At 46.8% G+C, this 24770-nt stretch overlaps 1 protein-coding gene across 5 annotated transcripts; it reads right to left on the bottom strand.

Moving 5' to 3' along the window:
- Positions 1 to 1206: 1206 nt before the first annotated feature.
- srgap2 (SLIT-ROBO Rho GTPase activating protein 2) lies at positions 1207 to 20136 on the bottom strand. Of its 5 annotated transcripts, none has more exons than XM_071517797.1 (22): positions 19978 to 20136; positions 16171 to 16233; positions 14846 to 15061; positions 14242 to 14376; positions 12761 to 12982; positions 12328 to 12429; positions 11848 to 12045; positions 11594 to 11678; positions 10976 to 11003; positions 10623 to 10653; positions 9760 to 9820; positions 9449 to 9526; positions 9105 to 9239; positions 8902 to 9007; positions 7621 to 7845; positions 6620 to 6699; positions 6068 to 6248; positions 5396 to 5533; positions 5039 to 5255; positions 4842 to 4934; positions 4429 to 4727; positions 1207 to 4362 (listed from the first exon to the last, which is right to left on the bottom strand). In XM_071517797.1, exons 2-22 carry the CDS (start codon positions 16195 to 16197, stop codon positions 4161 to 4163), a joined length of 2859 nt encoding a protein of 952 aa, XP_071373898.1. In that variant the 5' UTR covers positions 16198 to 16233; positions 19978 to 20136; the 3' UTR covers positions 1207 to 4160. The 5 variants fall into 5 exon arrangements, with proteins under 5 accessions (XP_071373898.1, XP_071373897.1, XP_071373896.1 ...); XM_071517796.1 differs by having other exon boundaries at positions 14248 to 14376; XM_071517795.1 differs by having other exon boundaries at positions 1207 to 4718; positions 4824 to 4934; positions 6068 to 6266; positions 14248 to 14376.
- Positions 20137 to 24770: the final 4634 nt, after the last annotated feature.

The raw sequence follows: 24770 nt of genomic DNA, 5'->3' as shown, positions 1-24770 counted from the left end.
GAAGTGGTTCTTAAACCGTTCTAGCTGTTTTTTCCAGTTCCGCCTGATTTTTTCACTGTTTGTTTTTTCCTCCAGTCACTTAATTTGCTGTGAGGCGAGATGCTGTGAACCTGAACATGATAGGGGATGGTAAATCCCCTATAGCTAAATCAGGTCGATATGCAATCTGAATATGACGTCAATTGGCCACATGGGGAAGCTAGGTTAAGAGTTGAGAAAATGAATACCTCCTACAGTTTTTCAAATAGTTTTGAAGCTTGACACAGGTATGGCTATCCTTACTCCACATTAACCTTTCAAATAGTGACTTGGTAGAAGTGGTATGATAACAACGTGGCAAAATAACTAAAAACATCATTACAGTAACTCACAATCCCATGGTGCCCCGATCTATATTTCTGGTAGGTTATCGGAGTTCAACAGAAGCTGTCTCAGTGCTGAAGAACAAAATTATTACTTATTGGTTAATTTACACATGGCTCTTAGAGAGGGCACATCCCTCGACACACACTCTCTCTCTCTCTCTCTCGCTCTCTCTCTCACTCACACACACACTCTTACACATATGCATTACATCAGTGAAATCAGAGCATAGGCTCACCTGTGTCATTGCCTTGCTCAAGGGCATTTGGGTGGAACTGTACATGTAATGCAGCCGCCCTCCAGTTGTCAGTTCACAGGTGGAAAACCTTTTATCAGGGCTTGGACTCAAACCAGTCTTCAGTCACTGGTCTGCCTCTATATTACAACCTGCCACCCCAAAGTAGGATTCAAAGGCTTTGCCAAACTGCCTCAAGGTGTCTGTTGTTCTAATGTTTGACTCAGTCACTTACAATGACTTGGCCTGTGTTCAAGAAAATACAGTCCCACACATTATAACAGTATAGTGCCCCCTCTGGTAGACTAATATTTCTACTAATTCTTCTAATCTGTACTGTGTATATGAAGTTTCATGATTTTATTGCAAAGTGCAATAAGTGATTCAACCTTGTGTGGGGCTCGGATTCATGGGACAAAGACTATGACTAATTACATATTTTCGACAGATACCAAATTTAGTATTGTATTATCTTTATCATCGATATGATCATGGAAGATTTTCTGGAATAAAAAATTCTCTTTACTGTTATAACCATCATCAGACCAAGGCAAAAATCTTTATAGCAAGCAATGTTTATTAAAAAAAAAAAAAACATATCTACTACAAGAACTACACATAGAATTATATAAGGCCTATTTGATTAAACTACTATTGCTATTACTGTACAATATTGTACCAAAAAAAAGAGTGTACCTCTGTAATGTACAACATTGTATATACAAAGTACATCTGAACACAGGATTCTCCAGTAATACAGAGACAACTATAAATAGATTTGACATTACAGTCTTTTTTTTAGTTCTGCTGTTTTCAAATGGACACAAAAATGCATATTTAACAATATTCAATTCCGACAGATCATCCCCACTCAGTCAGTCCACACGCAAGCCAAGTCGTTCAAGTGCACGATGATTGATTTGAGATCAAACTGACAGGTGGCATGGAAACAAGAGGGTCCCAGCTCCTTCACAGCACAGCTGGGACAAAACACACCAACCACCCACATGCATGTCTGTGTGTGTGTGTGTGCATGTGTGCGTATAAGGTGAGTTAATGTCTCTGCACTTAATCACTCACCGCAGAACACACACACGGACACAATCCCTCCAGTTGTCATGATGAGGTAAGAGCAACACAAATACATCAGGTAATACACATACAGTATACAGAGATAAAAACCTTAACAATAACAATAATCCATTACCTGGTAGAGAGCGTACAGGAATGAAGTATGTATACCTGGGAAGGAGGAGTAAGGGTTGGGGAGGAGAGGAAAGAGAGGGTCAGAAGGGAAAAAGGGCACAAGGTACCAGGTGGACAGAGGGGAATAGGAGGACAGACCTGGTAAAGGTGAAAAACAGTTCTATACCTTTTGAAAACGTGAAATACGACGAGGAAGGCTTCATTTAGTTAGGCAAGTGTCCTCTTTTGAAGCCGTGTCAGTGTTTGCAAAATGAATCAAAATATTCCCCAACTTATTGACATCTGTGAATTCATTGTCATATCTAGTTTTGCCCAGGTCTGGATGAGGAGAGAGAATAGAGAGAAGATGATACAAGATGATGTCTTGGTAAACTCTATTCTCCCTTCTGGGTTTCTCTGAGCTCCTATAGTTTAGTTCCCTGGAGTTGTGGGTTATTCCTCTTTGCAGTTAAAGCTGGTCTGCCACTGGTGTTGGTAGAGCAGTGACTGGAGACAAGGGAGTATGTCGGGTATCCCTGCTGGTCATTTATCTGGTCACATGGGCACAGTGCATGTTATTTCAACACATGAGGAAGTGCTGAACTCTACTGAACAGTGTTTTTCCTTTCCTCACCTCCAGACAGCTGCTGTTCCCTTTATGATGAGAGGTGTACCCTAAGATCTGTTAGCTACAAGGTTGGGTGGGGGTTGGTGGGGGGGGGGGTGTCACACCTGGGCGTGAACGTGCACGCACACACACACACACACACACACACACCCTCACACGCATGCATACATACATACACGCATGCTCACACAGGCGCACAAACACGTGCACACACCCAGACGGCTACACAATTCAACATTTCACCATTATAGATTCTGAGCATTAATAAACAACTGGGAAAAAAAAGTAATAATAAAAGTAATCTTTGTTTAAGAATGCATTGGATGAGGCGGTTGGTTGTGCTTCTATCTAAACACACTCAGGAAGATCCTCAGCTCCATGCTTCCAGTTATCATATCATGATTATTAAACATACATACACACCATTAGAATAATAAAACCCTTTTTGCTGTTAAGTCTGAAGTATATAGATAGAGGAGCAAGCTATAATTTTATTCCAAGTGTCCTAGAGCTGTATTTGACCTGTTGATAGATAAATATTACTGATGCAATCAGCCAGCTTGCCACTATGGCTGCTGTCTGTGGCCCCAGCATGCAAGGAAAACCTGAAAGGCGTTTAGCTGCCACAGAACACCAACACACACAGCTTTGGGGAATGTGTGTGTGTGTGTATGTGTACATTCCAACATTACATATATAAATGCTGGGTTTCAACGGTCCTCTACACACTAATAGAGCTGCAGGAGAGAAGCTGCGTAATGCCTCAAACTGCCAGCTTTTATTATTTTTATTGCTATGGATTCAGAATTACTGTTAGGTATTGGAGAACACCTTGTTATGCTCCTGTTATGATGCTAGTAACGAGCAGTAATAGAAAGAATCGGCATTGTGTTCAGTTAGCAAGAGAACACTGGAGTAAGAGAGAAGATGAAAGCTCTTAATCACACACGTTACACTGATATTTGGCCCAGTTTTTTTAGTTTTTGCCTCTTCCTTCTTCTCATCCAGCCAAGCATCCATATTTCTCTCCAGTCTTCACACGTTTGAAGCAGCAAGTCAGTGTATTGAGTTTGTACAGAGAGATTAAGAGAGCTTAGCATTTCACAGTCTATTCTCAGGAATAAAACACTCAATTCCAGTCCTGTAGTCAAGGGGGTCTTAAAAGTAACTGTCCCATCTTCTATACAAAATCAAACAGTGCTCTTTGTTCCTCACTCAGATCTGTGTGTAAAGGTAAGTAAAACTCGTGCACGCCCACACAAACTCACTCTCAAGCATCACAAACTAGTGAATGTAGGCTCCAGGTGCTGTAGGTCTGTATGTGTCCATCCTGAGTCCTGTTCCCTTGTGTGTGGGTTTGAATCCAGTGATCCCTGGAATCTCTGAGGTGGCATAAGGAGGGGAGAAGACAGGGGAGGAAAGGAGAGCGGAGGGGAGGAAAGGAGAAGAGAGGAGATCCCAGTGAAGAGTGTTTTCTAATCTAGGCTGTGTGATAGCTGACCTGTAGTGATCAGAGCTGGCAGGAGGGGGCAGAGAAGACTCCTAACAGTCCAAAGGGAACAGGGGGTCAGAGAACTTGTCTGGACACCGATAAGTGAATGCTACACATGGGTAGTGGGTTAGGTGGTCCTATGTGAAATAAGTGAAGTGCTTTCAGCACCTGGGGGAAGAGCTATAAGAATCTAACAGGATGCAAGGATCGGTTTTGGGGGTTCAGATTTGGGCCGGGGTGGTGGTAGTGAGGGGGTCCTAAGCTGGACAGGACTTGTCGTTAGACTGGGGCGGAGGTGGAGGAGGAGGGGTGTGCGGGAGAGAGTGTGTGTGTGGCGGGGGCGGAGGAGGCGGCGTCAGGGGTATGGTGGAGGTCGGGGAGCCCATGGCGGGGCTGCCTCCCCCTCCGCCCTTCGGGAACACCACCGGCTTGGGCCTGGTGGCCGGGGGGCGTGGCTCTCTGAAGGAGGGCACGGAGGAGGACAGGGAGGAGGAGGAGAGAGAGGGGGAAGTGGCGGAGGGCAGCGGGCTCCGCGGCTGGCTCTTGGCGGGCCGGAAGGACGAGGGAACGTCGCTGGCGGAGGAGGCGCTGCGCTGAAGCGGGTGGCCGTGCGTGGAGCTCCCCTCGCTGTCCCGCAGCAGACGGGAGTGAAGCGGACTGGAGGGCTCCGAGGCCCCGCCTCCTCCTCCACCACCACCGCACACACCTTTCAGCTGCTCCAGTGTGTCCAGGACCACGTCGGGCGCATGTGTGTGTTTGGAAGTGCTCTGTCTCTCCAACTCCCTCAGCTCGCTCAGGGCAGAGCTCATCGCTGCCTCGATGTCCTGCGACACAGGAGGCAGACATACAGTGAACATTAGCTTGTGCACACACAAAGATACAGATAGGGATATGCTTGAACTGCGAGGTGAGAGTGGTACCTGTGAGCTGTGCTCCACCTGGGCGATGACCTCAGGGTCCAGTGGTCTGTGGTTGCTGAAGCTCTTGGAGCGCCCTGCTGCAGTTGTCTTGCGTAACTGCGGACTCTCCACCTAAGCGTTCAGAATGGGCTCACAATAAATTAAAAACGCTCTTAACAGCAGTTTACCAGATACAGCAAAACATTCCATCCACTACACTAACTTTTTGACAGTACCTTGGTCTTGAGTGAGGAGTGGCGTGTGACTGAGTTCAGGATGCTGTGAGCGCTGACGGGTCGTTTGTCTCCGGTCTCTTTCACCAGGGCCCCCCCGACAGGAAGAGAGGCCGTTCTCACCCCTCCTCCCGCTCCGCTGGCTCCTGGACTCGTGCTTTCACTCTCGGAGCCCCGGAATGTTCTTCGGATGCTCCCAGACTCCGGACGCTTCCTCATCCTGAACGAGAGAAGTATTCAGTGATACTGTTTCCATCCATGACAGTCTTGTTTTGACTCTGTTCAAATGGTCGGTCAGTGCTGTTGTTGAAACTGAAACTCTATAATACAAATACTCTGTATGTGTGTGTGTGAGCCTACTTGTTCAGGTTGGCTAGGTAGATGTCAGCCACATGGGCTCCAGTAGGAGAGGCAGCGCTGCCTCTAGTGGACACTCTCTCCTCCAGCATGTCCCTGGACTCCACGTCAGGCTTCGGACTGCCCCGGCCCCCGTCAGACCTGAGACAACCCAGTAGAATACAGTCTACTATAATTATAGGCTAGGTGGGATATAATTTACTCCCATGTATCTAGTCTCAAATAACACATAACGTACTGTGCAGGTGGATAGATTACATATTGGCTTCTACTAGTCAGTACTAGTGAGCCAGGAAGCGGTTGTTTTCGGTGAAGCCAAGTTTCAGTGGAACAGGATGAATATTGTCCTAACCAGTTCCAACACACACAAATGCTAATCTAATGCCAGTAAAGAATAACTTAACCCTCGTCCATCCCAGCACAGCAGGGATGGACTCTCATGTTAATACATTACTTCTGAAAGGCAGAGCTGACTACAGGCCTGATGCTAGTAGTGTTACATTATTTCTGACTGCCCAAACCAAATTCAGGCTCTTGACATACACATCCAAACTGGCCACAGTAGAATGACTGTTATGAAAACTGGCTTCAGGCTGCACTATAGGAATGAACAATAAGAGGCTACATCTATTTCTCATATATAGAAGTGGTCACTGTGTGTGGAATATATCTTACATGTCTTGGACCACGATGTACTGATGCGGCACCAGCCCATCCACTCCGTTGTGTCGCCCCTCCCACCAGTCGTCAGAGGCTCGCTGGAACAGGAGGAGAGAAGCGCCCTTCTTAAACGATAGCTCCCGATTGGTCCGGCCGGAGTAGTCGAACCGAGCGATGGCTTCGATTGGGTCTGACTCTGAAACAGCCAAGGAGCCTGAGATTCAGAGAATGGTGGATAGAGACAGAGAGTAACAGAGAAGCGGGGGCAGCAAAAAATAAGAGCGAAAGGGGAGGTGGGAAAGAGGGGAAGCCAGATTAGTGCCAAGCAGGTTAGTGCTGCTATAACTGGTGATTGTACAGATGTTAAAATTGCTGAGCAGTAACAAAGCAGCATAATTAACAATTTACTGGGAGCAAGGTATGAGTTGGTCTAAACAGGTTAGAGACAGAAGCACAGTAATAGCTGAGAAAAGCAGGGTGAGATCCATGGTGAGAGGAGAAAACTGGCTTCATGAAGGTTTTCTGTGTGTGTGTGTGTGTGTGTGTGTGTGTGTGTGTGTTATGCACCGTCATCGCTGTTGTGGCTGACAGAGACAGTGTCAGGCGCAGGCTCTTCCACTAGGGGGGGCTCACAGTGTGGACTGTCACTGAGGTAGACACAGAGGGCAGAGGAGGTTAGAAGACACAGATAAACAGAGGTTTGAGACTGACTGGCTACATGTGTTGATGACTCACAGCCTGACCTCATGTTCCTCTATTCAGTCGCCTAAGCTCACACACACCCCAGCACTGCTTGGTGCTGAGATCATAACCGTCTAGCGAACTTGTGCACTCCTCACAATAACATTTTTGTTCAAAATGGGCTATCTTTCTCAGTGTGTGTGCGTGTGTGTGTGTAAGATGAGCTCTCCTACGCTCTGCTTTGAAGTGTTATGAGAACTGGGCTTGGGAGCATCAAAGCCAAGCCGTGCCAGTGTGATAATCTATTCTGTCATACACTCTCTACAGCAGAGATTAGGAGAGTCGTTCCTCTAAGAGTGGGACTTATGTTCTGAGTAACTGCACTGACTAGCAGTAATCATAATAACTGGTCCCAAGGCTTGTTACAGTAAAATTGGAAGTTGGTTGTTGTGTGCATGGGAGTGTGTTTATGTGTGTGTGTGTGTGCTGGGCTCTCCCAGGCTGATGCGGTCAGGCGGTACTTTAATCTCCTGTGTGACGGAGGGTAAGCTGATCCTCATGGCCCCCTGGCCCAGACCGGAGCGGACAAGCTGAGCCCCCCATCACTCCGCAGCAGCCCCTAAATCAAGCCCTTCTGACCCATCTCCACCACCTCCTTCTCCTCCACCGACCCCCTCCCACCCAAACTCCCCCCCCCCATCTCCGAACCCCCTCGCGTCAGATAACTTGTCTGACCGAGACACCCCCATCTCTCCTACTGCTCTTAACCCCCTTCCCTTCTTTAGCTGGGCCCCAGTTCCTTCCCTACCCAACTGATGGCTCAAACTCTCCTGTCATCTCTCTCTCTCTCTTTCACACACACTCTCCTACTGGACCCCCTCCCTCACCAGAAGTCGTCTCCCGCCCCGGGGATGGTGTAGACGGGGCCCTGCAGGTCCTGCGGCCCGGGGAAGATGCTGTCGTGGTGGATGATGATGGTCTTGATGAGCTCATTGACGTGGGCCTGGCAGGAGACCTGGTCGTGACCCTCGGGGACAGACATGAGGGTGGGGCCGAAACAGATGGCCAGGTTGTAGGGGTCCATCATGTTCTCCTCGCTGTACTGAGACAGGCTGGGTGAAAAAAAAGAGGGGGGGGCAAAGTCGTTTAGAGCCCATTCTCTCATCCCTCTCTTTCTCACATCAACAAAACCGACTATGCACATAAATAACCGCGACACGCCATTTGTACCGTTACTCCCACCTTGTGAATAAGCTGTGTGTGTATATGTGTGTTGGATTGCAGGAGGGAAAAATAGTAATGTCTAAACCAGCTGGTACCCATACATCACCTCATTTGTGAGCTGTGGGACGGAGAGATTGTGATGATGTGTGTGTGTGTATTTCTGTGTGAGCACCGGGGTCACGGTAAATCACTTAACCAAAAGGAGAAGCTCCCTTTCTGTCTTCACATGAGTTGTCTGGGACCACTTCGTTTACCCAGGGGTCTCAAGTTTCAACTCACCCACATCCCACTTCTTTTTGTCACTCATCCCCTCCTTTACCCCCCTCTCCCCTCATTCTACCTCCTTATACTAGAGGGCTTTGTCATGGATTTTAGGGATGGATTGTAAAGTATGGATTGTGTGTCTGTGTGTCTAAAACTGAACTTTTACAGTACATTGCATATATTCAATAAATACTGCACCAAATTAGCACAAAAAATATGTTTTCAGCAAAGACCTTTGAGAAGATTATAATTCTTTGTAATTGTGATTTAGTTACTTCAAAGTTGAAGTCCTTTTTCATGTGCTGAGTTGCTATTTTGTCTACTCCCTGTATGTCATGTAATAGGTTTTATATGTATGCAAACTTTCAATATAGGCCTAAGAATGCATAGGACCCACACTAATAAATCAAAATTTTTCCACAAGATCATATTCTTCTTGACATATTTATTGTATAAATTGCAATAAATATATCCTGAGCCTAGGGTAGGCCACAACATTTTCACTTTATACAATAAATATGTCAAGAAGAATATGATCTTGGTAAGAATTTCGATTTTGTACCTACGCACCCACAAGAACAAACAAAGCAAAGGCGCGGTGAGTCACATTTGATACCTTGAATAGCCCTTGGTCACAATCACTACCTGAGAGCAAAATGTTTGTCTGTCCTGCTACTTACTGGTTGAGGAAGGCGAACAGGTATCTCATGATGATGAGAGTTTTGCTTGGCAGAGACTGAAGAACTTTCTTAATGTGGACTGCCCTCTCCTGGAGGCTCTCCATCGCTGGAAGATGAAATACCCATGATACGCATGAGATTACTCACTCAGGCACACACACACACACACTCTCACACACAGAGACAGAGGATGTGACACTCACAGACACAGGATATGAGGTCGTGGAAGACTTCCTTTGGGAAGAGGGCGTGGTCCAGTCCTCTGAAATAGAGCTTCAGGACGCCAGCGATGGAGTCCATGTCGTGGTCATTCTGGTCCCCCGCCAACGGGTCCTCACCTACAGCCAGACAAGAAAACAAAGAAGGGAGGGAAGAGGGAGTAACAGAGATTAGGAAAGACAAAGAACGGGACAAAACACATTCTGATCGGTATTTAATCTTCCAGCGGTAAGAGGGAGTAACAGAGATTAGGAAGGACAATAAAGTCCTGGACAAAACACATTCTGATTAAAATGCTCCTGTTGCCTGCTGGATGGTTTAGTCCTACCTCTCTCGAAGGCATTCTTGATATCGTTGACTTCCACCTGAGAGCCTGACACTCTGAAGATGCCCTCATGCTGCAGTCCTACACACACAAACACATTTGTTCTAAGTATTGTTGGAATACAGGAGTCCCCACACACATTTTAATAAATAGGCCTGAAGATCTTGCATCTTTATAGCTTCAGGTAAGCACTACTGGTGAAATTAGCAGTTTAATTTTGTCCACAACCAATCACACTTGACATAACAGCATAACCAATCAGCGCACAGGACACCTGATGTTAAACCAATCGCTACGCTGGAGAATTTCCTCACCATGGCGACTGATGAAGCGGATGCAGCTCTCAACCATCAGTGGGATGCCCTGACCCGAGTCCTAAACAGAGGAGGGAAGAGAGGGATTAGTCCCGACGGAAGGAGAGGGCAGGAGACGGGTATGGAAATAAAAGAAAGCCCGGCACACTTCTTGTCAGCAGGATTTCTGCACACGCGTCTGCACACGTACATGCATCGGTGCACACACATGTAGCGAGGAATGGGTATCAGGCATGGTGGTGAAGTGGGGAGAGAGGGTGGGCGCAGTACCCAGCTGTTGCTAGGAGACAGCTCCTTTTCTATTCCCTTTGTTTGTTTAGGCTTTCCAGAAAGCACTGGGAGGTGAGGCCGGGGAACGGGGGCCATAGTGTGCGCTTGGTACATGTAGCCTAGCCATTGCTGTGTGGAACCCATTGTGGTTTTAATATGCTCAAACCTGACTATCATTTGAAATGAAAAATTGTATGATTTCTCCGGTGATAGTTGATGGCGATGGCACAAGCCACCCACAAGGGGGAGCCACACATTAGATTCCCCAATGAAGTGGGTATTTTGATCACCAATGTATTGTTTCAGTTGGCATCAGAGCAAAATGGCATAGGAACTATCAAAGAGATGGTAATAATTATGTTATACTGTATACATGTATATATATATGTGTACCTGGATAAAAGACATGAGTGTGTTGTGTGTTATGGTGATAATGACCAAAATGCTATCAACATGTAGGTGCCGTACTTCCTGTGGGTGGGGGCTACAGTGAGAAAACATGTGGCTTGAGTTAGCAACAAAGCTACAGTGACTGACGGAGAGGCTAACAGCCACTCAGGCACAAACATACACACTCAAGGACAGATAATTACCTGCTTCCGTACTGCAGAGTTTCTCCGTCCACTACATAGAGAGAGAGAGAGAGAGAGGGGGGAGAGAGTAGAAGAGAGAAACGGTACTCTGTCATTATGTCTCCAGAGAGAGTCTATTTATACACACAACTCTGGTAACGCTCTATTTGTATACACAGGCACATATGCACACGTGTTGAGAATATCTATAAACAGTGACAAGGAAAATAATACCCTTGGCTGCCAACAAATCAAGCTTAAATGCTGCTATGGTATCTACACGAGGGTGTGTGTGTGTGTGTGTGTGTGTGTGTGTGAGTGAGAGAGAGAGAAAGAGAGAGAGAGAGCCTATTTCCTTCCTTCACCACACCTACCTGGCAAGGCAACAGTCAGTCTTCTGACCTAAAGGAGGGAGAGACAGGAAGAGGGGGAGGGGAGAGAGAGAAAGGGAGGGGATGAAAGGAGAGAGAGAGAGAGAGAGAGAGAGAGAGAGACAGAGAGAGGGAGAGAGGGAGAGCGTTATAGTAGGAGCAAGACACATGAGGAAATGACCACAGCTGGACAAAAACAGAGACACCAACTTCCCGCTAAATCCATACACACACAATTTCAGGAAAGGTTTTCCGGTGAGACGCTGAGCTCCAGATACACATTCAGTCCAGAGGAACCCCCACACCCTTAAACACACAGCTGCATCCACATATGGCCCTGCTACTGTGACTTAGCCCTCCACACACACACACACACAGCTAGACTCATCCTGCTCCCCTGCGTGGGTCCTTGTGTGTCCCAGCACGCGACTCATCTCTCCAGCTTGTTCTCTATTCGGTCTCTGGGCACCAGGCCCTTCCTCAATCCAGCACCCTCCTACTGTGAGCCCTCACACAGACACACACAGACACACACACAAACACACACACACACACACACACACACAGGACACAGGGAGGATGTCTGTAAGATATGAAGGACACTATGACAGTTTAACTCACTCTCTCCCAGGGTCTTCTGGATGAGGTCATGCTTGGCCTCCAGCTTAGTGATCAGGTTCCTGCCTTCCAGAAACTCCTTCAGCTTCTACAACAGAAAAAACACACACATACTGGAGTCATAATGAGAGCAGTTTATGGCCATAATATAACTACAGTAAAGCGTATGACTAGAGGTTATAATCCACTAACACGCCAAGGAAATCGGCTAAGCGTTGAGAATTCAGAGAATGTGTATCCGTGTGATTGGCTCTAACCGTGAAGTAAAACTGCTCAGTCTCCTGCTGATTGGCCCGTCGCTTGGCCAGGCTGGGCTTGCTGAGATAGGATTCGCTGACAGTGGACTTGACCGACTCCATGCTGTTGCTGTGGTGGAAGCACTCGGAGACGTCATAGTCCTCCACCGTCACCATGTCCTGGATGGTGGAGAGAGTGGCCTCCATGGTCTTCTTCACCTGGGCGGGCAGTAGAGAAGATGAGTTAAAACATTAGACAAAAGCTGTAATAAACAGCGGGATAAATATACGGGTGAGACGTGGATGAGGAGAGTAAGATGATGGGGAGAACACAAGGGATGGAATGTATAGCTGAAAGATGAAGTGGAGAAGACAGATGGACAGCTGTAGGGGATGGAGTGATGAGGTGGAGGAGAGAGGATTACTATTATACAGTGATGAGGTGGAGGAGAGAGACACAGGAGGATGGGGTAATGAGGTAGCAGAGAGAGCAGGTCTGACCTCTTCATTCTCGATCTTGAGGGTGGAGAGGCGGGACTGGAGCTGCTGACACCTCTGGAGCAGCTCGCTCTCCAATGGCTGCTGGGCACACATCACACCCATCTACACACACACACACACACACACACACACACACACACACACACACGTGGAAACACGGAGGCAGTTAACAACTTCAGCATGCATATCACAAAAATACAGTCCAACATACATACAAAATTGCAAACTGGATTCTCTATAGTTTAGAGGTATTTCATGATGAATTTAAGGGATTGATGTTTTTTTTCCAAAATAGATATCTAGCATTTTTCATTAGAACACTTCTTCTATGTTACACACACTTAAGTACAAGTGCACTCACTCCCTCACTCCCTCACACACACACACACACACACACACACACACAAACACTCTACCCCTCCCAGCACTGTACCGTGTCTCCCATGTGGGACTGGAAGTCGAAGCGGACTGGAGGGCAGAAGACGTTGTTGTAGGTCTCCATCAGTTTCTGTTTGTCCCCGTTGGGCTCCAGACTCTCGGCGGCTCCCTCCAGTGTCTCCAGGCCGGTGTGTTTGGACGCCTCTACGTTCAGCTCCGCAGATAGGTAGGTCCTCAGGGCGCGGTGCAGGCTGGCGTGGTAGCCCAGGTCACAGCACTGTCAAACACACACACACAGCATGGCATGTTAATAGTCAGTAGTAGAAATTTACGGAGAGGAATCACTTTCAATGCAAAAGAGAGATGCAGTCCCCCTCAATGCCCATGAGTAACAGTTATGTCACCTAGTTTTGACCTGTAATTGTAGGGTCCTCCCATGAGCTAATCAGTGTAATTTTGAAAATGCTGGAGTGCTGTGTTCAGATGCATCATTTCCCCAAGTTTCATGAAAGTCCAATCTGCGGTGTTTGAGATGTCACACATGACACATGGACAAAAAAACAGTAGTGTCCCCCTTGGGGTAACTGAGGTAATTTCAAAATTGCCGGAACATGGTGGTGAGATACATCATTCCCCAAAGTTTCAACAGTGGTGTCTGTGATATCATTCTCTCCTTCATTTTCTACTATTTGCCTCCTTGAAAACCCTTTGCCCTTCTTCACACCCTTCATGGTAGCATTGTCTCTAGTAAAACCATACCATACTGGTAACAGGGTAAAACAACATGGAAAAAATATGAACACGCACGGGCAGGTACAGCAGACAAAATTCATAACTCATACAATGAGCTAACATATTGAACACCATTGACTTTCCACCAGAGCACAATTTAATCAAAAAGTGTGTCAGTGCCATCAATCAGCAGAGTGAGAGAATGATAATCCGCGGTTCATTGGTCCATCAATCCAGCAGGGAGTGAAGTGTTGTTCCCTGCTGCTCTTCCAGCCAGAGGCTCCGCCACATGCTGCCTGTCTGTGGTGCCACACAACACCGCTCTGATGGCAGGAGCGTTGAGAGGCGGAGAGATGAAGGAGAAAACAGAGAGAGAGAGGCGGATGGTGCACAGCGAGCGGTCCTCATTAAGAAAGCACTGAAATTAATGTGAAGGGACTGGCTGAGGGGCCACCTTCGGCCAGAACGCAGGGACAGAGGGACACACACATATATATATATATATATATATATGTTGTCCAAAAAGCCAGCTGGTGCAGGGCAAACCAGAGTAAACCAAAAAATCTATATTCCAGCGCACACCAGGATATTAGGATTGACACTATTTTATTAACAGATTACATTCAGAGCGAATCTGATGAAGCAACATGCGAAACGCGTAGTTCACACCTTTTTGTTTTTAATGTAATCTGTTAATAATATAGTGTCAATCCTAGTATCCTGGTGTGCGCTGGAATATTGAGATATATACATATATATATATATATACATATATACACACAAAGAGTAACAGTGTGCATTTACACTCACGTTAATGATGTCGGAGAGGTCGTGGATGTAATATTTGAAGACACAGCTGTTGGTGGCCTCCAGAGCTAGCAGGTACTCATTCCTGGCTTTGATGGCCTTCAGCTTGTTCTCTGTGTACTTAGCCTGCCTCTGATAGAGTGAGAGAGAGAGAGAGGGAGAGAGGTCATTAGATTCATTCAAGAATGAAAGAAGCCAGGAAAGAAGGAACAAAGACGCATAATAATAGGAAAAGAGAAAGAAAGAATGGAGAGGGAGGGAGGGAGAGGGATAATAGGTGTTAGAGTGAACACGGTCCAGTATTGATTATGGATAATAAGAAGTGGAGAACCATGTTGCTGTGACAGGCCCCAGCTGTGGTGGACAAGGTTAGCAATAAGCCAGTCATGCACTCATACATCATTCATAAGAGGCATATACACACACACACACACACACACACACACACACACACACACACACACACCATAAGTCAGCGTGACAACAGGTGGGACACTCTGGTGGAGTGAAGCTGTCCATTCTGCCCTCCCCCTTAACCAGCCTTCCTGTCTTAATCGTTGCCCTCCATTTCCCCTCCCCCACCATGCCCTGCCCAGCTTACCTTCTCCTTCATCTTCTCGATTTTCTTGACACTGGAGCGTCGTACGTGTTTCTCCTCGGTCTTGACGCTGGCCAGGGTGTCCGGGGAGCGCGGCGTCTGTCGGTCGTCCTGCCGGCCCGAGCGTCCCATCTGCTTCTCCTCCTGCTTCTCTGCCTCCTTCAGCTTGGACTCGGCGTTGATGCTGTCAGTGTTGTACATGTGGTACGTCTTCATCACCTAGGAGTGGGGATTGGAGGGGGAGGGGGAGGGGAGAGAGAGAGAGAGGGAGAGGGAGAGCGCGTGAGAGTGTGTGTGTGTGTGTGTGTGTGTGATTTGTGGGCGAGTGTGGATGTGTGGGTTCCGCTGCGTCTCTTGCTTGAGTTTTGGCTCCAGATCAAAAGTGTCTGTCTGGATTAAACCAGTCAGCATCATGGAGACAAAGTGGAGCACTGCAGCTGTGAGCCTCTCTCTCTTTCTCTCTCTTACAAACACACACACACACACACTTTACAGGCAGATTTGTTGGAATGTCTGAATCTCCACGTTCCATGGAGGCTTGGAGCGCTGGCATACCACAACACTGCCAGGGAATGTTGCGCAAACACACACACACACACACACACACACACACAGCCTCCTCATTCTCACATATACACACAAATATACAACATGTGTGCTTGCGCAGGGTGGTAAAATATGTCATGAGAGTTAAACACATGAAACGACTGAGTGTGTGTGCAGTGTCAGCCTTATTCCACTGACCACCACCAGAGCTGTCATTATATTGTTCTGCTCTAATGCCTGTCTCCTCCCCCAACACTGGAGACACATACACCAGTCTGTCTGTGAGTGTGTGTGTGTATGTGTGTGCACACGTCAGTCAGGCTAGATCTATTTCTATCTCTTCCTATATACTGTAATTACAGCATTAGACTTGCTTTTACGGGCCTGGCCGCAGTTAAACTATACAGTTGGAAGTCTGCTGTTCAGAACCTTGCTGTAGGAAACCTTGCCTACACACACACAGACACACACACTGAAATGCAGTCTGACTGCCTTTGGGCTTTGGCAGTAGCCTGGACATGTGTAACCAGTACCCATGATGCCCTTGACAGCGTGAGAAGACCAAGACAACTGACAGCCGGCGATGACGTCTGACCTTCAGCTGTAATATCAATCATCAAACCGGACTGCATAATCAATGAGGAAGTACACAGTGCCATGAATGCACACATTTTAGCATGGGTGGGAAACAAACGTCTACCCATTAAGCTACACAGAACACAAGGTATCACTACAGAACTAGTATGTAAGATGGTAGATGTAATGGCAGGTGTTTCGCTTACCGTGTATAGCTCATTGAGAACTTTCATCAGATCCTCTTGTAGCTGAATGCCGACCTCTTTGCTCTGGAGACACAAGAGAAAAAGATAGAGAAATTAACTTAAAAAAAATAGTCCCAGTCATTATCAACATCGATCTGCCCCTCCATTTCTCCATCCATCCAGCCCCCCCGCCGATCCATCAGGACCAAGTTATCCAGCGGAACAGGGATGGAGGAGTTGCCAGTCCAGATAAATGAGCAGGGTGGTAGTGGACTTGATGGATGAGGGGTTAGAGGCTGAAAGCTATGGGCTGATTTCTAAATGATGGCAGGGAGGCAGAAAGAGCAAGAGAGAGAGGGCAAGAGGACAAAAGAGCGAGGGAGAGGAGAAGAAGGTTTAGGTTTAGGTTTATGCACTGGGGCATGTTGGGAGATTTGGTGAGGGGGTGAGACAGGAAGAGAGGGAGGACAGGGAGTAATGAGGGCGCTACCATTCTCCAGACATCTCTGTCGCAGGCCAACACTGACTGATGACTTCACAGAAGACTCAGACAAGTGTACCACACACACACACACACACACACACACACACACACACACACACACACACACACACACACACACACACACACACACACACACACACACACACACACACACACACACACACACACACACACACACACACACACACACACACACACACACACACACACACACACACACACACACACACACACACACACACACACACACACACACACACACACACACACACACACACACACACACACACACACCTCTTCTTATACTGGGACTATACCAAATACAAAATGTCCACCATTCGCTGGAGTGAACATTGGTTTTGATGAGGCAAACAGAGATGTGCGGTAGCTGCTAGGAGCAGTTTGTGCACACACATAAATACAGACAAGACACACACACACACAAACAAACAGGAGACAGGTGAAAGGAAGCAGAGGACAAGCAAGGGAGACGATAAAGGAGGAAAGACAAAAGAGAGGAGACAGATAGTCAATCGAGAAAATGAGCTAAGCGATGGGGAATGAAAGCAAGATGGAGTAACAGATTTCGCCAGCACATGTTGAGCATCTGTCTTCTACTAGAGGAGGGCACAGAGGGAGGCGGGCGGGTGGTGGTGGGTGGGGGGCTGTGGGGGAGGAGGGGGTCAGGAGGTGAGCTAGTAAACGGGGGGAGGGTGCTAAGGTGAAAGGTGACTGGTGAAGAAAGGGAGGAGGAAGAGAAGGGAAAGGGAGGGAGGAGAGCCTGTTTGCATGATGATGGAGAGGCGATCAGAGGGAGCTGGGTAAAAGGTTGAGGGTCATGGAGGAACAGAGGACAGAATAAGGCATGACTCATCTATTTAAGAGAATTACAGAGAGTGAGAAGGTCAGGAATGGAGGGATACACATTACGGAGGGAGAGAGAAAGAGACAGGAAAGATTCAGGGGAGTGGAGCAGAGAAAAGATGTAACAGGATAACTGATCTTGTCCCGCCTTCCCTCTCTTAAGTGCTGTAAGAGGCGTGTATTGGGTGACAACCAACCAGACCACAGCTAGTCAAAAAGCAATCAGCCATGGCAGAACCCTCCTATCTATCAGCCATGGGGCTTGACCTTTGGACCCTTTACCCTGTCTGTGGTTGTCTGCCTGGCTCAACAAACCCGCCAAGGAAAACGGAACAAAAAAATGAAAACAGAACACTACGCTAGTCCAGATGTCTATTCTCCGGCTCGTTTTGTACCTCTGGAGTCAGTTTTTGTTCAAATTCAACTCCTCACAGTCCGACTGAGTGTACTCATTAAAGCCGTCGGACTCATTAGTGCTCTCTCTGTGTCAATGAACAGTCTCTCTTGACGACATCACACACACTCCCCCACTGAGCAAACAGCATCATTCTGCACTACTTACCACAGTGGATGGAAGTGTGTGAGCTGAATGTGTTGAGTTCTCCATCATGGGTTGTGCATCCCTGTGAGTGGTGCAAGTGTGTATGTGCGTGTGTGTGTCTGTGTGTGTGTGTGTGTGTGTGTGTGTATGTGTGCGCGGGCATGTGTGTGTACTATAGACCCACAGCCCCTGGTGCTGCTGGTTTTTATGCCACTGACTGAAAGTGTTCTAATTTAACTAATTATCTACTTAATTAGCCATCAGAGCAATTTGTGTGTATGCATATAGGTGTCTGTGCATGACCCGGACACATGATGGAGACGGCGCTCATGCCAAAGTACAACAACAGTATTTGGAAATAATCAACTGGCCTGTGGCTCAGCCAAGAGGGGGAGAGATAGGGAGAGAAAAAGAGAGAAAATATGTGTTTGTTTTGCATTGGCGTATCACAGGGACAGTGAAACAACAAGGGTTAAAGTGTGTGTTTGTGTTCTCATTGCCTGTGATCAGACTGAGCCGAGTTCAAAGACGGCCTATCAGGATGGAAATCAGCAGGCTCTGCCATGACATTCCATACACAGGCTGCTTCATTTTGCCTTACACACACACATACACACGTTTGTCTTACTGTATTTGTGAGGACGTTCAACTGACTACATTCATTCCCTAACCCTCTTCATTAGATTCCTTACCTTAACCCTAACACCAACCTAAACCTAATACTAACTTCAATCCTACACTCAAATCCTAACCGCTAGCCCCTTAAAGAAGTGAGGGCCGGCCAAAATGACCTCACTTCACAAAAATGTCCTCACTCTGAAGCTCTAAAGCTCAAACATGCACACACAGAATTGCTGCCTGTACCTGTTGACTGTGTGATGCACTTTCTCTCACAGTTTATGTATTTGGTCTAAAATGTTCAGCCTGGAGATGAATGGCTGTTTCCCAGGGGAAGACTCAGTCTTGGTATTTAACTCACTCTACAAGGTTAGAAGTAAGCTGTGATCCAGAGACATTTCTCCCTGGCCCTCTCGCGATGCCCCCTCTCTATCCCAGTTCCCTCTGTTCTTTCTCTCTTTGTTATTCTCCCAGAGTTCCTCCTTCTCTCCCTCAGTCGGGCTCATCTCTTTTCCCTCAGACATGCAAAGGAGAGATCAGAGGAGACGAGAATGAGGCTACTGTATAAAACAGACAACACATTCTCCCCCGGGCCGGAGGATCAGGTGACTGGCTGTCAGTTACTAAATCAGCCAAGACAGACAACAGATGCTGGAGAGTAGGATGGACAGAGCAAAATGCTGATGTGGATTTAGGCTACTGGGTTGCAGTTACTGATGTGATATCAATAATCACTGCTTTGTGAGAAAGACTATAATTTCACAAATAGCTACTCTCAACAGCTGCTCTCAAACAATGCCAATATTATCCATCTGTTCTGTTCATTATAAAATGCATCATCAACTTCATAAGTGTTTACAATATGCTATTTCACCGGGATTTTTCACAACCATGATTTACAAGAGAAGAAGAAACTTTTTCAACAACCATTTAATCTAACCAGATTTGATTTATGTACTTGCTCTACTATTCTTTCTTCCTTTTAGTCCTTACAAGCTTGTTCCTCTGCCTACTCAAGTTAAACCACCCGTCGAGATGACTGAAGAGTGGCCCACTTCCCATTTTTCTCTCACCCTCCTCCAATGTTTGATGCTCAGTAAGGAGCACCAATTTACCAGAAACATCCTTTCAAAAAACCCTTTTGCATATGCAATAACATTTGAAAGAGGTGTGATCAATATATTGCAATATTCAGATTCAGATCCAGACCAATACAGGTAATCTCAATAGGAGGCAAGACAAGATCAAAACACACTTTGTCCCCCCATCAGACTAAAGCCATGGTGTGTGTGTGTGTTACCTTCTTGAAGAGGCGTCCCGAGTCCTCGCTGACCTGTGCAAAGCGGGGGATGATGTTGTTGAGGTAGAGGTCGGACAGAGTGGCGTGGTCCCGGCTTTCCCTCTTCACCTGCACCAGCAACAGGTTCCAGCAGTTCACTGGAGATAAAATGCTCTGCTCCTTCCTACAGAGAGAGCGAGATAGAGAGAGACAGGAGTCTTATAATGTATTCATGCGCCTCCGGGCACATTTTTTATGCAAATCACTAGATCCAAGTCTCCAAGTCTCTTTCATCTTCAAAATTCTTTTTTCATTCATCAGTGGCAACATGAGTCTTCATTTGGCAGTCAGATGTTAATGAGATGGAAATTAGCCAGCTGATAAAACAGCACAGACACAAACCATTTATACTTTGCTTTGGCAAAGCGGCATCAGCTCATCAAACTACACACACGTGCCAACCATACACTGGCATGTCGAGTAAACCCGATGACCTACATTTCTCTCTCTCTCTCTCTCTCCCCCTCTCAGACACACATACAAACACACCAGCTGCCCCTTTTGGTATTCCTGGGACCATCCCTACAGGAGACATGAGCTTGAACACATTCCTCATCTGATCTGTCTGTCTGTCTGTCTGTCTGTCTGTCTGTCTGTCTGTCTGTCTGTCTGTCTGTCTATCAACTGACGTCTTGGTAGTGAGTTGATTTAGGGATGGGATGCTTCATAGCAAGCTGGGGTGCAGACTGACCTGAGTTTGAGTTGGCAGCCCAGCCAAAACAGCTACTTGGGCTATTAGCCTACTGGGAGAGGGAGCTGAGAAAAGCCTGCAGATTTTCTCTCTTCTAAGTGTGTTATTATTTCTGCCAGACTGACAACAGAGTAAAGCTAATGGTAAATCATTTACATGTCCAATGAGCCTCGTCCAACCTTGGCTAGTACATTGATACTCAAAGAAAAACAACACATGTAGGTCAAGCATGTCATGATAGCAAGGTGTCCAGCCAAATTCTAGTTCTAAACACACACACACACACACAGGGATGAGATCTCAATAGATTTGATTTCAAACCTGACACACACATACCCACAAACGACACACAAAACACACACACACAATCACAACACACTGTCCTACTTCATGTAAAACTTAGACATACTGTACAGAAACACACTATTCACAAGATGAGGCAAGACACTGGGATGAGGGGCAGGCAGGGCAACAATGTCCAGACGGATTTGCGCATACACCCACCCACACACACACACACAGGGTCAGCGAGCCAGCCCAAACAGAGGATTCAGCCAGGGTACAAAACCCAGCGGGAAGAGACAGGACTCCCCCACAAGAACAGCTGTCACAGAGAGGAAGAGAGAAAGCACGGAGAGGAGAGAGGTTGGAGGGGGCAAAGAGAAGGAGCGATGAAAGAGTGTAATGATTTTATTAACGGTCTAATAGTTTAATGGCTTTAATTGTCTTTGCTTCAAGTACCATAGAGCCATGACACTGAAAAAGTATGCAAGCCTGTCAATGCCCTGCTTACATGACAACACTGCCTGCTTCAGTGTGTGTGTGAGCATATGTGTGAGTGTGCGTGAGTGTGCGCGCGTATCTGTTATGGATGATCCACGGATGATCTAGTGGGTAAAATGGATTATGAGTGAGTGTAAGTGGATGAAAGAAGGTCTTTGTGCCCCTAAGAGCAGCTTTAACTGGATAGTGAGAGCATAGAGCTCCGAGGCATTTACATCGCACACACACACACGCACACACACGTCCACACACACACACACGTCCACACGCGCACACACACACACGCACAGGTCAGGAGAGTGGAGCAGCGACCCAAGCAGACACAAGGTCAGACAGACAGAGAACGTCTTTGACCGAGGGGTACAGAGTGGGGGTGGTGTCTGTGGGGGTGTGTGTGTCTGTGTATGTGTGTGTGTATGTGTGTATGTGTGGGAAGGGAGGCTCTGATGAGATGAGTCATAGAGTGATGTGATATGCTGGTACTGGCTGTCACGGCTCAGATGGTCAGATGACTAACCGACAGCATGTAATAATAATAACGAAGCAGAGCAAAAAAAAACAAAAAAAAAAACATATTGTATTATTAAAGCCAATATATTAATATACTGGAACTTCCCACTCATGGTATGTTTCACGGAGGCTTGAGCAATCACAGTGATCATGTGGGCATAATGTGTGTATCCATGTCTCTCTCTCTAGTCCAACTTCTCTCTGCTCTGTCTGCCTGTTTCGATTTCTGTCCGTCTTTCTGCGATTGCCCAACATTTGCCTAAAATACCAGAGCTGCAGTTCCTCTATTTGCTCCAAAATGCCCCCGCTCTCCCTTCCTTCCCCTCACACACACACACACACACACACACACACTCCATGTGACACGTCACCCTCCGCCCACCAAAAATCACCATGGTAATAGCGCAGCGCTGCCCTGTCCCTGGCACTGTCTGAAATATCACCTGACTACCTCGGAGGCCTCAGCTATCACAAGATAAACACTGAAATGTCATTGGCCCCCCGAAGGTCACATGGCGCACACTGGGTGACATCATGGAACTGAGTGAGGGTTCAAGTCAGGCGCTGCTGGTGGCTCGCACTGGAAGGAAAATGTTAAATGGTGAGAGTGTCATTCACATTCAGGATCAAAGCACATAGCATAAAACAGGGGATGACTGCGGGGAGGTTTGCACTGCTGAGGCAGACTGAACAGTGGCCAGACCGCTCATCACAGTAAATAGTTCCTACACTGAGTGAAGAAAATATTGGGACCACCTGCTCTTTCCTTGAAACAGGCTACAGATACACTTGTTGTTTCAATACGACTTATCATTTAATCACACCAAGATGTGTTAAGTGACTGGATTCACAAAAAAATAGATCTAGCTTACACTGCTATCAGAAATGAAAAACTAGATATGGAAGAAGTCAGGCTAACATTGTCTTCGTAATTCATCATAGTCTGGATACAATCCAGGTGCGATGCGCATAGAAACAAAGTAAAGAGATGGAGAGGAGGGAGAGCAGGAACTGATTTTAATAAAAACGTCCAGCCACAACAGACACAAAACAGCAATTGTCAGGCCAAATGTGGTGATACAGCAGCGTGATGTGAAAATCTGATCTTTTGAATCAGATAACAAGAATAACGTTGAAATAATAAGCACAACTGTAGCCATGGATTGTGCAGCTCAGTAAAAGCAAAATCGTCCCAATATTTAGCATAAGGGCAGGCTTTGAATCAGTGTGCAACTTGTGAGGGCTTCTCAGTGTGGCCAATCAGCCTCAGGGCGCGCACGCACACACACACACACACGCGCAGACACACACACACACATACACACACACACACACACAATAGGGTTAAACCATGTAGCCCGCCCCCCCTACCACCACCGCTGTACACAGTCTGCCAAATAGCAGGAATACCAGGGGTCTCCATGGGATCACCACCACACACACACACACACAACCCCCAACCCTCATACCCCACACTGCTTAGAGCACCATCAACGCCTGGCTGTACAGAGAAACAGCCACACACACACACACACACACACACACACACAAGGCACACACACCCACACAAGCAAAAATACACACTCATAACCGGAAAATAGCTGAAATTCCAGCGTGGCACCCGGACTGAGCTGCAGCAGATGCAGGGAGACTGTTAAATACACAGATGTTGGAAGGAGAGAAAAGGAGAAAGAGAGAGAGACGAGGATGGAGAGAGCAGAAAGAGGTGAAAAATACAGAACACACAGAATAAACTTCTCAATCAATGAACAGGTATTCCTTACTGCCTTATTATATCTGGATAGATCATGAAGTGAGCCTAAACAGACGTGGTGTAACGGCTGCACCAGCTGACCTCCTCCTCTTCTCTCCTTCCCTACTCTAACCCTCCCCCAATATCCAGCAGTGGGGAAACACACCCTCTGCAACTGTCTCAGCCTTGATCTGAGCTTGAGGGTGTGTGTGTGTGTGTTTGTGTGTATGTGTGGGGTGGAGATTGGGAGGTTGCGGGGAGTACGTCCTGGTTGGGGTGAGGTTTCGTTTAGAGGACCTATGGATTGCAATTTCTGCTCTGTATGGGTCTCTGTCTGTGTGTGTGTGTGTGTGTGTGCGTCTATCTGTGTGTGTATGCGTGTGTATGTCTGCATTCAAACGGGTATACCCCCAGCAGATAAGTTAACAGAATGTGGTAGTTTCTGGAAAATCGCATGACGCATAAGAAAAGAGAAAGAGGACAGTGCAGGGGGGGGATAAAACAGGGAGAGGGAAGTGACAGCAGGGGAGGTCAGGGATAACAGGAAGCCAAACAGACAGAGACAGAAAGAAGAAAAGCAGAAGAGTGGAGAGTCCTGGAGACATTCCCCCCTACAGTTCCTCTCGCTGAGCTGCGGTTAGTTCGGAAGGTCCAGTCTATCAAACAGCCAGCCAGTGTTTCCTCTGCAGGGACTGATGCACCACCACAGCAACAACAACACCACTACTGCTGCTGGAGAAAAGATGAAATGACAAATATCAAAGCATCTAAAAAAAAAACAGCTCAGGCTTATCTTTCTCCCAAACACATATTTATATATTCAGTCATTCCCTTAGCAACAAAATCTATGAACCAGCAATAAGACTCACTCTGCAGCTTTGCAACACTAACAAATGAGCCTGTTTTTATGGCTGCTTTTGTTTGTCTATATACCGCGTTTATTGAATGATCTTTTTTACTGTTTTTATATTGATTGATGAGCCCATATCAAAGACAATCTTCTGTCCAAGTGATAGA

The sequence above is a fragment of the Centroberyx affinis genome, unplaced genomic scaffold (assembly GCF_046629955.1).
Source record: "Centroberyx affinis isolate AG114_WGS23_722 - 3 ecotype Tasmania unplaced genomic scaffold, CSIRO-AGI_Caff_v1 ptg000522l_1, whole genome shotgun sequence".
Lineage (NCBI taxonomy): Eukaryota > Metazoa > Chordata > Actinopteri > Beryciformes > Berycidae > Centroberyx > Centroberyx affinis.
Note: the sequence above shows the minus strand (reverse complement) of the source record. Positions and strands in the feature narration are given on the sequence as shown.

Coding starts and splice junctions, on each gene's coding strand:
- srgap2 (XM_071517793.1), bottom strand. CDS start 16,197: ATGAAAGTTCTCAATGAGCTATACACG. Junction 11,004..11,593: donor CCAGAAGACCCTGGGAGAGA/GTGAGTTAAACT, acceptor TCCCTCCTTTAG/GTCAGAAGACTGACTGTTGC. Junction 4,935..5,038: donor ACTCCTCACTCAAGACCAAG/GTACTGTCAAAA, acceptor CTGAACGCTTAG/GTGGAGAGTCCGCAGTTACG.